Here is a 15,699-nt window from a genome sequence, read left to right on the forward strand (position 1 = left end):
TGGCATTACTGTTATTAATGTAATAATATAATGTAATTATTGTACGTACTTGACCATAGCATAACTGTTACCAAAAAAAATCACCAACTTTTTTTTTTTACATTAAAACATTAAACATCGGTACCCAAAACACCGGGTTATCTCCATGGAGTAATCAATCATTTTCAAGTGAAGATGCCCGGCTTTTACTTGGACTATATTTGCTCTGATGCTCAGCTGCCACGTGCTCACTCTGTTTTACTGGCGTAAAAGCTACCCAATATATTTGGATCATGTTTATTGATCATAGATTATTGATCTGCACTCCTATATGGAGCTGTGGGATACACAATTAGACAAATAGACTGGGAGAAATATGATTTGGATACTCCATCAATGGCTCCTTGAACGTATGGAAAATAAACATACAGAGTTAGCCCAGTGTTTTCTCTTAGTAGGAGAGAGTTAACAAGCTGTAGTCACACAAGTGCAGTCGGGCTCGCATTCCATGAACGGCAAGCTTTAGTGTCTCCGTGGGGACAGGCACGCCATGATTTTGGATGGCTGCCGCTCATTTGGGGGGAGTTTATTGGGGCTCTGAGATTTCTGGATATCTTAGATGCCAGGGTTTGAGTACCAGGGACACAATGTGCTCTGTGACTACTACACAAATTAGAAAAACACTAGGGGTCAGACGGCGGTTGCATGAATACACCAAGGGATTGGCGTACATTGCAGGAATGTGAAATGCGCCTTGTCACTCCACTGGTCATAGAGCTAAATCAGTGGTTAACCCTTTTTATGGAATAACAAATGGCCTTGTCCAAATACTTCAGCAGTGTCAGATTTGATGGTCCATCTGGAGACCACATTATATAATAAAATGCTCAGCGTTCTATGAAATTAAAGATGTATACTTGTGTGTGTGTGTGTTTTTTTTTTTTATCTTGTCTATTATTCACAGTTGTTTTATTGGAATTATATCTTAATAGGAACAACAGAGATGGCATTCTGCAGGTTGGTAATGAGGCCCCCGTCTTTGGATCATCTCCTCTTGGAGCCAAACAGTTGGATACAGATGGAGCCCTCTGGCTGGGTATGTATTGTTACTGAAAATATCCTATTTCATTGTATTAGAGACAATTTGATTTGATCAAACAGGTGATGGCACAAAATTAGTGGAAATGTACAGTAGTAATAATATGTTGATGTGTATATGATCATGTTCACATAAATCTATATGATGTTTAGGAGCCAGACAAAAATAATGGGTCAAGAGAATATGCATCCATAAAGATCAATATCAGGACAGAAGCAGGAGCCAGAAGTACTTCAGTAGCTATGACTAAGTAACCCCTGGAATTTCTCCAGAATGAGTGTCGCAACTTTCGTTCAGAAATACAAGTCTACTGTTTGTAGTTCTAGTTGTCTTTGCTCATGGAAGATCCACTAACTATTAGTGCAACAAGCTCAGTGAGACTTTTAAATGACTCATATCTGAATCATGGATTGATCTATGAATGTCCATCTAAGGAGATCCTGAAACATGCACTGCTTCGATTACTTTGGGTCTGACCTTGAGAAACTCTGATTTAGCTAATCTCAGTAACATGAGAAATACATAGTTGGAGTAGTTCTCCCCTACTTATTTTCCCTCATGTCAAGACAAGTTTGAATGATGCCTGCCGTTATGGGCTTTAACTGTATTGGGGGTTTCCAACACCACAATTTGAAACCTCCTCAGCTCTTCTGCAAAGATCTGTTTTCATGCGAGCATGACTTTTCCGTATAGGTCAATGTTATCTCAGAATTGATACCTGGTCTGGTCAGCCAACTACTTATGTGAGTTTGCTTTTAGGAATAAATTATCTACTTTTCCTGAAAAAAACATCTTAAAATCCTGCAAAAAAAATTTACAAAATTATCCAGCGCTGATTAATGTTGTGTGCCAGCATTTGTCTTCCATGTGAGAAAAAGGAACAGTAACAGTTTAAGCATTTGACTGATCAGATTTGTATTATTTAATATTTGAAATCAGCCAGATTAGTGGCATGGTTAGGGGTATCAGAGCAGCTAAATTCTAGACTGCTCGATTTTCAGCTCACCCTTTTGCTTATCAACCAGCTCAGCTTCTTGCCAACCTATTATGATCCATGGTGATTAACAAGACTGGGTGTCCATCCCTATAAACTCAAATATTAACAGGGACTATGGAAACATGGAGTGGTGGCTATCATCATAGCCAGGCCTGGACTGGGACAAAAAATAGGCCCGGGCATTTAAGATTGAGCAGCCCATATTTATTTATTTATTTATTTATTTATTGTTAAAGCCCACCCTTCATGTACCATCCTTGCATTTCCCCAAATCCCTTAAACATTCATGATAGACACAAACACTTACTCATTCACACAAATCATTAACACATATTCATTAATGCAGTCTCACAAATCATTCAAGCAATTCATCCACACATGAATTCATTAATTTTCATACGCATTTACACAATTCATCCACACATTTATTCATTCATTCTGGTACGCATTCACACTACCCCCTCTCCCCATCTACCCCTTCTAAGTATGTTCCCCCTTCTAAGTATGTACCCCCTCTCCCCCTTTCTATCTAACCCCTCTCCCCCTTCTCACTGCACCCCCCTCCCTCACCCTACTTACCTTGTTGCCGGAGTAAGCAGCAACTGCGACCGAGCCCGCCGCTCTAGGGGGCCGGGCAGCCCCACCAGGGCCGGCCTTAGGGGTGTGCGGCCGCACAGGGCGTAAATTAAAACACTTTATTTAACATGGAGGATGTTAAATAAAGTAAACAACCCCCCCCAATGTTTTAATTTAAACCCTGTGCGGCCGCACACCCCTAAGGCCGGCCCTGGTGGGGGCTGCCCGGCCCCCTAGAGTGGCGGACCCGGTCGCAGTTGCTGCGGGCCTAAGGGGCAGGTGCCCCTTATGCCCTGCGTTAATGCGGCCGTAGAGGCCGCATAGGCCCAGTCAGTCCGGTCCTGACTGGGCCTATTTTAAGGTAGGGGCCTGGAGCTGCAGCTCCATCAGCCCCTACGTCAATCCGGCACTGGGCCACCAGGCCCACCGGGCAAACGCCCGGTGTGCCCGATGGCCAGTCCGGGCCTGATCATAGCAACACTTGGTTAATTGCAGCAGGAAGACTTCACTAGCCATCCTGTATACTGTTCCTGAAGGTTTGAGTTGGTCCCATTTGCACATGGAATGTCACATTCATTTTGTTGCAGAAACTAGCAATCAGAACCACATAAAACTATGTAACGGCTCACATCGAGAAGGCCTCCTACCCTCGCCTTAATCACTGGTGCCATGGCTATTAAAAGGATTTCCTCTGGCAACCACTTGGGTTATGCCATTTAAAAAAAAATATATATATATATATATAGTTATTTTGTGTTCCACCAGCTGAAGAACCGCTCGCTTTCTATTTTGACAAAATTAGTATAGGCTTATACGTTTATTCTTGTTTTTATCAGGATGAATGTAATCGGGGATATGTTTTGTCATTATCATTATATATATATATTTTCTTGTCTCCTTGCAGGTGGAATCGAGAAACTGAGCGTCTCCTACAAGCTCCCTAAAGCGTATAGTACAGGATTCATTGGGTGCATTAAGGATGTCCATGTTGACCAGCAGGAGCTACACCTCGTGGAAGATGCATTGAATAATCCTCCTATATTATACTGTACAGCCAAATAATAGGGGAACCCACTTCTCTTCCTCCTGCTGACCTACCCTCCCTCCCTCCTCTCCCCGCCCATTCACTGCTGTAATTATTTTCTATTTTTGTAAACTTATTGCTTTTTATATTTTTGTGTGTGGGGGGAGGACGGAGAAGGCAGTGTCTGTATCAGTGTATATGTGTGCGTTCTGATCACGCAACCAGACCAAAATCCCAAAAAGGAGGGCGGATACAATGTTACTTACTTAGCAGAGAAGTTAGGGTACCAGCCGGTTATACAGAGTGTATACAGAGAAAATCATAAGGGCCTTATTAAATTTAAATCAGGGATTACCGGGGGAGATGAACTCGATTTTTTTTTTTTATTGAAGTTCTAAATTTCTTTAGAAAGGGGGTGTTTGCACCTGTCCCTCTGCCATCACACCCCCCGGTTGCATTCTTTATGCTCATGTGTGTGAGTGCATGCGTTTAACCCCCCTGGACATTCTGACGTGTGATGTGTTGTGCTTGGGGCTGTGCATTCTCTAAAATGTTCCTTTTTGGATTGAATGGATGTCCTAGCTGCTGGCTGATTTGCATGTTTGCAATGTGATCTAGATAAAAAAGAAGAGGTTAAAAAAAGGGACCCTTGTGTAAAACTGTGGCCTTCTAGTTATAATGCGCTTTCTGTATTGTAAAGTCTAATTGATTCCTCCGAACCCAGCCCAAAAGCCCCACTGTCCCTCCTCCATATTCTGCCCCTAGAAGATCTTCCATTAGACCACATAGTCCTGCTTTTTGGGGTTGAATTATAAAGTAGTTGTCTAGAAGGCTATGGAGGAGACATGGTCAACCCTCTAAATCCAGCTGTATAATTTTCCTTGAAGGATCTTTTTCAGTTCATGATGAGTCCATTAAAGTCTTGTAGGCAGTTCCTTGGTATATCTGCTTTAGTAAAGCCAAGGAAAGACTTAATCCCTTCTAGGACAGGGCGTTTATTAAAATGCTGGAGGCAATTCATTTTATTTTTACTTTCAGGCGTTTTGAAATTATGGTTACATTCAAATTGTATTTGGATTATAAAAGACCATTTTCTAGGCTTGGAAAATAGTTTAAACTAATTTCCTGGTAAAAAAAAAAAATCTGCTGAAATGGATCTGCTGAATGCTGCATTTATACTTTTTTTGTTTTAATTTACGATCTGGCTTGTTTGTTTTTTTTCTGATGCTCATTATGCCACTTAAATATGTGGGCCACATACAAAGGTAACAAGCCTGTTATAGGTTTTAAATTCTAGCTACTCGTTCACTTCAAACTATTATATCACTGCTCCTTTACTCACAATAATTTCAGGTATGGTAGAATGAATTTGCTACTGTAAATACACCAGTCTGTTCGTTTAACGGTGTGGATTAGAGGAGGAATGGGTAATAAACTAGAAATTTTTGGATGTGTGCGAGTGTTTTTGCTGTGTGTTTGATCCTTCTTCCTGACTTTTCTGTCATTCTTCCCAGTGAGCTAATATATATATATGTGTGTGTATATATATATATATATCAGTAAATTCCTCTTGTATGCACAGAGTTTCTGGAGAAAACAGAAGCTACATATCTTCTCATTTTCTTTTAGTTTGTTCCCTTTTTAATCTAACAACGAAGCTGTCTCAAGTTTCTACCCTTTTGCTTTCCACTTACATTGGGGTTGGAATACATGGAGAGCAATAATTAGGATGCCCCACACATCTCAGGAGCAACTGCACTCTACATGCGCATTTGTGATTGTAGATCTTTACTTCTTCATCGTGGCGAGTGTAACGTCCACAGGAGCTGTCACACCGCACCTTTCCCAAGTGTCTAACCGTCTTGTTAGTGGTTTAGGCACCAAACATATTAGCAGCACAGTACTTCTGCAAACCTCTTTGGAATTTTAAAAGTTGAACCCAAGGCTTTTAACAGCTTTTCACAGTCTGCCAACATGGGATCTTCTTTTTGTTGGTGCTAATTATGTAAATAAAACAGAGACCAAAAGTATTTGAGGAGTGCTTCATGGAGTGGCAGTATATTAAGGGCATTAGAGCAAAGAGGCTACAACAAGTTTTGCTGACCACAAGCATACATACAAGTGGAATTAATTCGGTATGGCGCTAGATTCTTCTGTCCTAGTGAAGACATTCCAATTTATCCTAGGGTGAGAGGGGTTGGGAGGGAAAGTAATGTATTTTCAAGGGCTTGACCTAAATTATATAATCCAAGTTGTGCCAGTGAACAAAAATGGGACACGGTACCGTGTGCCTCTGCATAGTAACACATCATGCCCTTCAATGATACACGTTAGCCATAGTATAGACCTTTCAGATATTCATGAAATAGAATTTCCAGCAGTGCACAATGCTTTGAATGATATACTTGTATAAAGACATGTTGACATAGCTCCTGAGTCCCTCTGGCTACGCAGGGGTGAAGAACGTAGCCGTGTTCAAGTGATCGAGCTTTTGATATGTAGAGAAAAAAAAACACTATCCTATTGACTGGTAACAAGTGCAAATGTGGCATACAAATCCTATGGACTATCTTGTTTTCTCAGTGGGTTACACATTGATAAAACGCAGGTTCTATTTGAACCTCATCTGAAGAACCAGTGGAGCTTCTATCAACACAAACAATATGTTTCCGATTCTACTAAATGGCCGAGGAAGCCATGGAAGAGGTCTTCAAACAAGTCCATCCTGTGCTTGTTATCCTGCCATCCATATAACTTTTCAACATTTCATCTCGCACACTTAGACTTTTGTGCACTTACATCAGTTTTTTTTTTCTACTAGCATTTATATCCATAATGTACAAGATGATTGTTTTTTTCCCTCTGTCGTTTATTTTTAATTTATGTTTGTTGATACATTACAATTTTTAGGGTAGTGAGCCCGCTGTTATCTGCTGTAGGATTCTTGGAGGACCGCACACAGTATACAAAACAGCATGTTATAACCATTACTAACTTTATTACTTGTCTTTTGTCCAATCACCACAAAATAAAGTCTGAAAGCTATTTAAAACACGAGTCTGGGTCTTTTGAAAGGTTTACTGGCCTTTGTGGTTGGGATGCTGGTTTTAATTGTTATTTTAAATAAAATACGACCAAGTGAGACAATTTCACATTGGGGATGTTGAATTCCAAGTCATATATAGATGCATGGAACAAGCAGAACAGCAAAATATCAAAGTACTTGATATGGATGGCTGGGAAATAATTATTATGGTGTTAAGCAAATATGGCTAGAATTCAATGTACGTTTTATATCACGCATTTTTTCCCCCTAAATTAAATCTTGTATTATATAACCTAGATACCACAGGCTGGGAACCATACACTGGAGTCTGCCATTGGGACAATCTGTCATTCATCACTGTATTTGGGAGTAATATCAAATTCAATAGCATGGGGACTAAGTGATAAGGATACGTTTCTGTTATTAAAGCAGGTTATACCCTAAAGCAGGTATTATTATTTTTAGGAGATTTTAAACTCTCAACTAACTATGGAAAACTGCAGTTTATGTTTACATGGTAAGAAAAATAAAGATCTGGCTTAGTATAGCTATAGGTGATAAAAAGTAAAGGGCCCTGCATGCTGGCAGCTGATCTATTAGAACCAAGTTCAGAAACGAGTTTGGTGCTTACATGCAAGGATCGGCAATTGTAATTTAAAAAAGCAACATACAGGCCCCTTTTTTATACATCGACCATACAGTATGTTGCATACTGTCACTTACATGGACTTTGTGTGCAATCTAAACGTATGCAAATCATAAATGCTGACTAAGAAGGGTCAGGGATGATCAAAAAAATGGTTAGTTTTACTTACTTGGTAATTTCACACAAAAAATAATTATGTGTCACACGGGACCAACGCAGCTCTTCTTGCTGGGGAAACTTGCTGGGGTTGGCCGTACACAATGCAAGCCGGTGAGCTGAAACAACAACAACCCTGCTTTAGTGAATAAACCAATTATATCGACCATCATGAAAGGCACATTTATGCAATCCTTCCTCTTACAAAGTGCTGCTGTAATGTTCCTGTCAACTGAGCCCAGTTCCAAATTGAACAGTTGAGCAATATCTGGTATAATTATTACCAAAATAAAGGCTTTTGTTGAATGATTCCTTCCTTAGTCAATACTGAGAAAGCAGATGCTGATGAAATTATGTCTAAATGTACCAGAGTAATCAGAAATTGCATGGAAGTAATGGGTAGGCTTTATCGTGTGCTGCTGATATGATGGCCATGTATTGATAAACCTTCATGGGCTGAAAGATGATGGGAACTGGCAGGTTTTCTGGGTCCCGCAGTCTTTACAAGCTATACTTCACTCACACATTCTGTCATCAGGATGTAATCAGTTAAGTCATTTTATCTACAAAACACTTCTCTGCTTTGGAACTGCCCAGCAAGACACTCAGAATTTGGTAAAACATTGTTTCAGAAAAGCTGAAGTTTGGTAAAATGGGGTGAAAATACACCTGGCACTTACAGCACTCACACCATTCGTACTCCACAGAACCCCGTCCCCCTCCGGTATTCCCATTTACATTGGTACTAAACAATAATCACTCACAATTGGTTAAAGTTTTCATCTGAGAAACTACATGACATATTTACTAATTTTTTAGGTGACTTGTTCCCAGGGCACTCGAGGGATAGTGATATCATGCACTATATGTGGGTGAACGCATGACATCATGGTGACTTCTTACAACCCTTTTAAAAAAGAAATTTAACATAAGAAATACAAGCAGTATTAAAACCAAAAGAATGGATACCCGGTACTTGAAAGCGAATATTCTTTTAAACAAGGTGAAAATGTTTTGATTTTGATAAACAAACCTCACTGTTTAATCACAGAATTTTAAGGATCCTTCAAAATGATTTATGAAAACCCTTAAAGCGTGTTCTAGATATTTACTGCACACCTCCCATGTGTCCCGTTTAATCAGGACATTCACAATTTTCAGGCACATTCCCACCCAAGCTACCCCACTGTCTTGCATTTGTAGGCAGCGGGGATCATGGGCTGGTTGTGGAGCGACCAGCCAACTGCGCTGTGATATTGATATGATATGATATATTCCGGCGTTCTGCTTTACTACATAGCGAGGTAAGGTAGGTGGACAATATTGCCCCCAGCCCAGCCTCTTCCATGCTTTTCAAAGATCCTGCTTTGGAGATCAGCTTTATCATCTAAATGAACTGCCTAGTTAAGCCGCCTAGTCGCCTATATGGTATAGCTAACTTTGATTTAAATGGTTCAGACCCCGGGAACATCCCATCATTGCTACAATGATCAGACGGCATTTCAACAGTTCCTTAAGAATCACTGTTGTACATAACCCACACTCTATTCAATGTTGAGAATACAGTTTTTCCAGGATATAAAGGAGACTTCACTCTCCTAGCCCAGCGTGTAGAAATTACCAAAAGAACCACATCTAGCGGCTTTGTAGGAGACAACTTTGGAGTACATATGTCAAAAGGACATTTAATGAAGCAGCCCATCTGCACCTGGTTATCCCTGAGCATGGCTTAATCCTACAAAAAGAGTGGCCCATCAAATATATTTATCATTAATGGTCATGTAGCTGTGCAAATATATCTTAGGTCTCAGCATTAAGAGTTGGTTGCTATGCAACCTAAAACCCGGTCTTCAGCAAATTGAAGTTACTTAAATTGTTTCTATAGCAACTAAAATGTTATTCTTTATGACAACACATAAGAGTTTGGAAAAGCTACTGCATTATAAATATATTAAGCATCAATTTAGATCTTGCTATATAAATATCCAACAAAACCATTCTGAATAAAGTATTCCTGTACCTTTCATAAAATCACGTCGTAGACCTTGGTGTTCTCTAAAGGCATTTTCTAGGACAGCATTCTGAGATCTTTTAAGTCCCGTCACTGTCTTGTGGTTAAATTAACAGTGTGAAGTTGATACATTTTCTCATTAGGAATCATGCTTGAAGAATAACATTTTAGTCATGATAATGTTGTCTAAGGACAAACAATAAAGGTATAAGAAAATATTCTATAAGGGAACTTATTAACATAACAGGGAAATATTCAGGTTCACCAGGAGTCTCCGGGTGGGGCACTGCTTCCTTGGATCTCTTGGTCATGTAGGGTTGTTTGGCCATTCCCACACCGACTTGCCCTTCTCTTCCCCCACTTAATACTAATCCTGCCCCTGTATGCAGCTGACCCACCCCATACATGACTAGCCCTGGCTGGGAATTAAAACCAGCCCTGGAAATAATTGAATAACAGCCCCATATGTAGCAGGAAAGCAGCGTTCAGTGGGAGTAATTATATGCGTGGGTACGATTGGGGCTGCCAATGCAACTGTGGGGGCAAAATATACACCTTCATTGGTGGCCGCGGTGACTGCCACACGTAGAATTAGATGGCCAGCCCCAGGGGAGATGGCCTGCTGGCTGGCCTTACCTACATAGATAGCTAATCCCAAACTTCCAAAAAGCCACTCCACCAGACGAAGTAGAGTTCCATGTAGCCTACCCTGGGAAGTATAATCATTAAAACTACATATAGTTTGTGTCTTTTATGTTTAGCAGTTGCTTTTGTCAATTGTTTTTGAGATATTCAGTTTACAAGTTAGGAAGCTGCTCTTTACCTTATGTGAAAAACAGCTCAGGATTCAGTATATATTTATCAACGTCCCAGTAATGCCCTTTCCCTGCAGGATAAACTTCCACAACATCTATATTTACCAAACAGTTGAGACATTAGTTTAAATGAACAATTATTAATGTATTTTAAAAGTCTACCCTGAAGTAGAGCTAATTAGAAGCTGGGACATGGTACATTTGCTCATTAATGAGGTAATGAAATAAATCGAGCTGGTATTAAATGGTAATTAGGAAAATGATTAATATTTCCGGCAGTACATGGGTATAAAGAACTTCTAGAGAAAAGGAAAGCTCCCTATGGTGACAATGGGCTGTATATTTGTTAGAGAGACATTGCCTGTCTTATGTGTCCAATGAGTAATATCCTTCAACAAGCACATCACTCAAATAGACATGTTCATATATGAATATAAAACACATTATAGAGTTAGACATAGCATTCATTGGTTGATTAAACTTTTAATCGTAAGGTGATTACCTACGGCGCTCCAGCTGGCATCTGCACCAGCCAGCCCGGCTGTGACCAGTTTGTCTGCTCCACTGCCCCTTCTGCCATAGCTTCCCATTCCAGCTGCTTGGGTGTATATGGATTTGGACTTCAATCCATCAGCATGAAGCATTCAGCCTTCTGGCCACTTTATACCGAAAATGCGCAGGTTCCAGCACTGAGGACTGTAGATGCACCCCAAACATGCTTTCCATTAAGATGAACCAGACTACTGGCAGCCACATTAAGTAGTTGAAACATTAACACATTGTCAGTGAATTGTTTTGGTTTTATGAGTAGTCAAAGGCTCCTGGCTATAAAAAACCCTCAATTCTGAATTCATCAGAAGCAAAATAATGGCAACATGCTTTGCCGTTTAGGGCACCTCGATAGAACCCTTAGACATTTAGTAATCCCAAACCTAACTACATTTCTTGTTTTTATTTGCTGTCCATTTTAACCTAAAAGTTTGAAAAAGCTCCCCTGCCTTTGCTAATCGAGTCTTTAGTCTCCTGAACATGGACTGATGTGCTTTTTATCTTTATTGTTCAATCGCTTTTCCAAGAGTACCTCTGGTACCGGATTTCTAAAAAAAAAAAAAAAAGCAGTTTCCATTAGTAAGAACCATCTCTAGATGGTTTCTTTAATATGCCTTTAACTTTTGGAGTTGCTGAGTAGAAAGAATATCTACTACAAAGATTTGGTTTGAGCTCAAATAGTTCCCTACAAACCCTCATTAATTAAAATGTCACAATTAATCAGTGGCGACTCTAGAAACAATATATAGGGGGGGCACACAAGATACCACAGTCAAACTGGGGGGCATTAATAATTTCCAAAAGTAATGTACTATGGAATTATACTTTTGTTATTGGGCTAAAATAATATCATTCAACATGGGAAGCCTGAAGCCACAATTGAGTGCGACTAATCCTTGAAATAAATATTATAACACAATAAATAACTTTTCCACTAAATGATTTCAGGGCCTTGAATGTTTTGTCCCCTGAAGTCACTACAACTTCAAGAGGGCATTTTATCTCTGGATAAATATAAATTAAATAATTCCTACTGTAAGTTAAGTGCCAGGAAACAGATGACCAAACACACACACCAACACAGGCTCTGTCACACCGACACCCAGACACACACACCAGGACAGGCTCTGCCACACCGACAACCAAACACACACACACCAGGACAGGCTCTGTCACACCGACACCCAGACACACACCAGGACAGGCTCTGTCACACCGACAACCAAACACACACACACCAGGACAGGCTCTGTCACACCAACTCCCAGACACACACACCAGGACAGGCTCTGTCACACCGACACCCAGACACACACACCAGGACAGGCTCTGTCACACCGACACCCAGACACACACACCAGGACAGGCTCTGCCACACCGACAACCAAACACACACACCAGGACAGGCTCTGCCACACAGACACCCACACACACCAGGACAGGCTCTGTCACACCGACACCCAGACACACACACCAGGCCAGGCTCTGTCACACCGACACCCAGACACACACACCAGGACAGGCTCTGCCACACCGACAACCAAACACACACACACCAGGACAGGCTCTGTCACACCGACACCCAGACACACACCAGGACAGGCTCTGTCACACCGACAACCAAACACACACACACCAGGACAGGCTCTGTCACACCAACTCCCAGACACACACACCAGGACAGGCTCTGTCACACCGACACCCAGACACACACCAGGACAGGCTCTGCCACACCGACAACCAAACACACACACCAGGACAGGCTCTGCCACACAGACACCCACACACACCAGGACAGGCTCTGTCACACCGACACCCAGACACACACACCAGGCCAGGCTCTGTCACACCGACACCCAGACACACACACCAGGACAGGCTCTGCCACACCGACAACCAAACACACACACACCAGGACAGGCTCTGTCACACCGACACCCAGACACACACCAGGACAGGCTCTGTCACACCGACAACCAAACACACACACACCAGGACAGGCTCTGTCACACCAACTCCCAGACACACACCAGGACAGGCTCTGTCACACCGACACCCAGACACACACACCAGGACAGGCTCTGTCACACCGACACCCAGACACACACACCAGGACAGGCTCTGCCACACCGACAACCAAACACACACACAGGACAGGCTCTGCCACACAGACACCCACACACACCAGGACAGGCTCTGTCACACCGACACCCAGACACACACACCAGGCCAGGCTCTGTCACACCGACACCCAGACACACACACCAGGACAGGCTCTGCCACACCGACAACCAAACACACACACACACCAGGACAGGCTCTGCCACACAGTCACCCACACACATCAGGACAGGTTCTGCCACACCCACATCCAAACACACACACACCAGGACAGGCTCTGACACACTGACACCCAAACACACACCCTAGGACAGGCTCTGCCATACTGACAACCGAACACACACACCAGGACAGGCTCTGCCACACCAACACCCAAACACACACCAGGACAGGCTCTGCCACACCAACACCTATACACACACACCCGAGGACAGGCTCTGCTACACTGATAACCAAAACACACAAACAGCAGGACACAATCTACGTCACAGACGTCTACATCAGAATGGATTTTTCACACTGCATTGTCGTTTATACCCCCCTTAGTGTTTTTGCTCCTTGTGTATTGATGCCCCTGCTGTCCATATATATTAACATTAGCCCCAGTTGCCGATAGCAGGTATAGATCAACACATTAACACACAAACCAAGCTTTGCATGTATAGATCAACTGAAATTCACTTGTGATCTCAAATAAACAGAATCAGACATACAAATCCTGTATTTGCAGGTATACAATAGTATATGAAACGTAGCATTGCAGGTATAGATCAAATAAATACATGGAAACAGCACTGCAGGTATTAATCAACTAAATAAGACATATTAACCCTGTATTTGCAGGTATACATAAATAATGTATGGAAACATAGCATAGCAGATATGGATCTACAGAATAACACACAAACCCAGCTTTGCAGGTATCGATCAATTGGAATTCACATAAAAACACGTCATTAAAAGGTATATTTAAAACCCCCTAAATTACACGCATAGATCACAGGTTGCACACCCCAAAGCCAGCCCTGGCCTCCACACTGCCCACACAGCAATCACACTCCTATCATACCCAGGCAACCAGTACATGCTGGTACAGGGTGGCTGTAAGTGATGTGTAGGCCCCATACTGCTGGCAGCATCAATACACAAGGGGGGCAGCTAGCTAGGTTTTGGCATGCACTGGCTGACTTGGCATGATAGGAGTGTGATTGCTAACAGCAATCACAGTCCCATCATGCCTAGGTTCCAGCACATACACATCCAACCAGTAAATGCTGGAACCTAGGCATGATGGGACTGTGATTGCTGTTAGCAATCACACTCCTATCATGCTAAGTCAGCCAGTACATGCTGGTACAGGGTGGCTGTAAGTGATGTGTAGACCCCATACTGCTGGCAGCATCAATACACAAGGGGGGCAGCTAGCTAGGTTTTGGCATGCACTGGCTGACTTGGCATGATAGGAGTGTGATTCCTAACAGCAATCACAGTCCCATCATGCCTAGGTTCCAGCATTTACTGGTTGGATGTGTAAGTGCTGGAACCTAGGCATGATGGGACTTTGATTGCTGTTAGCAATCACACTCCTATCATGCCAAGTCAGCCAGTACATGCTCGAGGTGCGGCCCGCGTAAGATCGTTTGCCCTGGCTGCCGATCTTATGCGGGCCGCACCTCGAGGTCTCGCGGGCCGCATTTGGCCCGCATGTTGGACGCCCCCGCCTTATCACTATCTAACCCCCTCTCCCTCCCTTTTCACTTTCTAACCCCCTCTCCCTCCCTTATCACTTTCTAACCCCCTCTCCCTACTCACTATCTACCCTCCCCCTTTGTAGTTGTCTCACCTTTAGGTCCAGCGACGGGAGCACGAGGCTTCTGTCTTCGTTCTCTGCTGCGGTGGCCGCTGCTTCACCGCTGAGCGGCGAAATATGACGTCATATTTCGGCGCTCAGGATGAAATGCCGGCACTGCGACGGAGGTAGAGGCTTCGTGGAGGAGAATGGGGGGCGCCAAGCGGTTGCTAGGCGCCCCTCTCTCTCCTCCGCATAAAAAAAAAAAAAGACGGGATTTAAAGTCGCATTGCGACTTTATTCCAAATTCGACAGGGGGGCAACAGGGGGGGCAAGGATTAACCTAGGGGGGGGCAATTGCCCCCCCTTGCCCCCCTGTAGCGACGCCACTGCAATTAATCCAGCATCGTCAGTTTGTGGCTAGTGATCTTGTCATTTCCCTCTGTTGCCTCGTTTAGTGAAGTCATAGTATAGACACCTTTTTCCTTTATACTTCTTTTACTTGAGATCTAGAATAATCCATATTTCGCCATTGGCCAAATAATGTCTATCCTAGCTCTCCTATCATCTATCATGTAGTTCCACAAAGTTTTCTCCACCTAAGACACACTTCATGGTTGCCAAAGAATACAATTGCAGTGGCGCACCTATAGAAAGTTATAATTAATATAGCAATATAAATAGTGCACAAAGCTTCCACCTGTGCCCAACAGGTAAAATAATACTGCCAAATGATCCGGTGAGATCAGCCTTGAGAAACGTTGGAGGTCTCAGATGGTCTCTGCTTTTCTGTCGCTCGGATTTTTGCTCTTTGATCAAGTAAGTTTATTATATTTTTTTTTATTTAAAAAAATGTAATAAAAGCTTCACTTTTTATGTTTTTTACCTGTT

The 15,699-nt window shown here is 42.4% G+C and overlaps 1 protein-coding gene across 1 annotated transcript in view; it reads left to right on the forward strand.

The window, feature by feature from the left end:
- The window catches only part of LOC149297957 (agrin-like), a 180,292-nt gene extending 176,579 nt beyond the window's left edge, over positions 1 to 3,713 (forward strand). The window contains exons 38-39 of the mRNA XM_089487830.1: positions 972 to 1,075; positions 3,556 to 3,713. Of these exons, the coding sequence (XP_089343956.1) occupies positions 972 to 1,075; positions 3,556 to 3,713 (262 nt within the window). The remainder of the gene's footprint in view (positions 1 to 971; positions 1,076 to 3,555) is intronic.
- The last annotated feature ends 11,986 nt before the right edge of the window (positions 3,714 to 15,699 follow it).

Source organism: Sceloporus occidentalis, unplaced genomic scaffold (assembly GCF_023333645.1).
Source record: "Sceloporus occidentalis isolate IW3139 unplaced genomic scaffold, rSceOcc1.0.p SCAF_35, whole genome shotgun sequence".
In the NCBI taxonomy this organism is placed as follows: domain Eukaryota; kingdom Metazoa; phylum Chordata; class Lepidosauria; order Squamata; family Phrynosomatidae; genus Sceloporus; species Sceloporus occidentalis.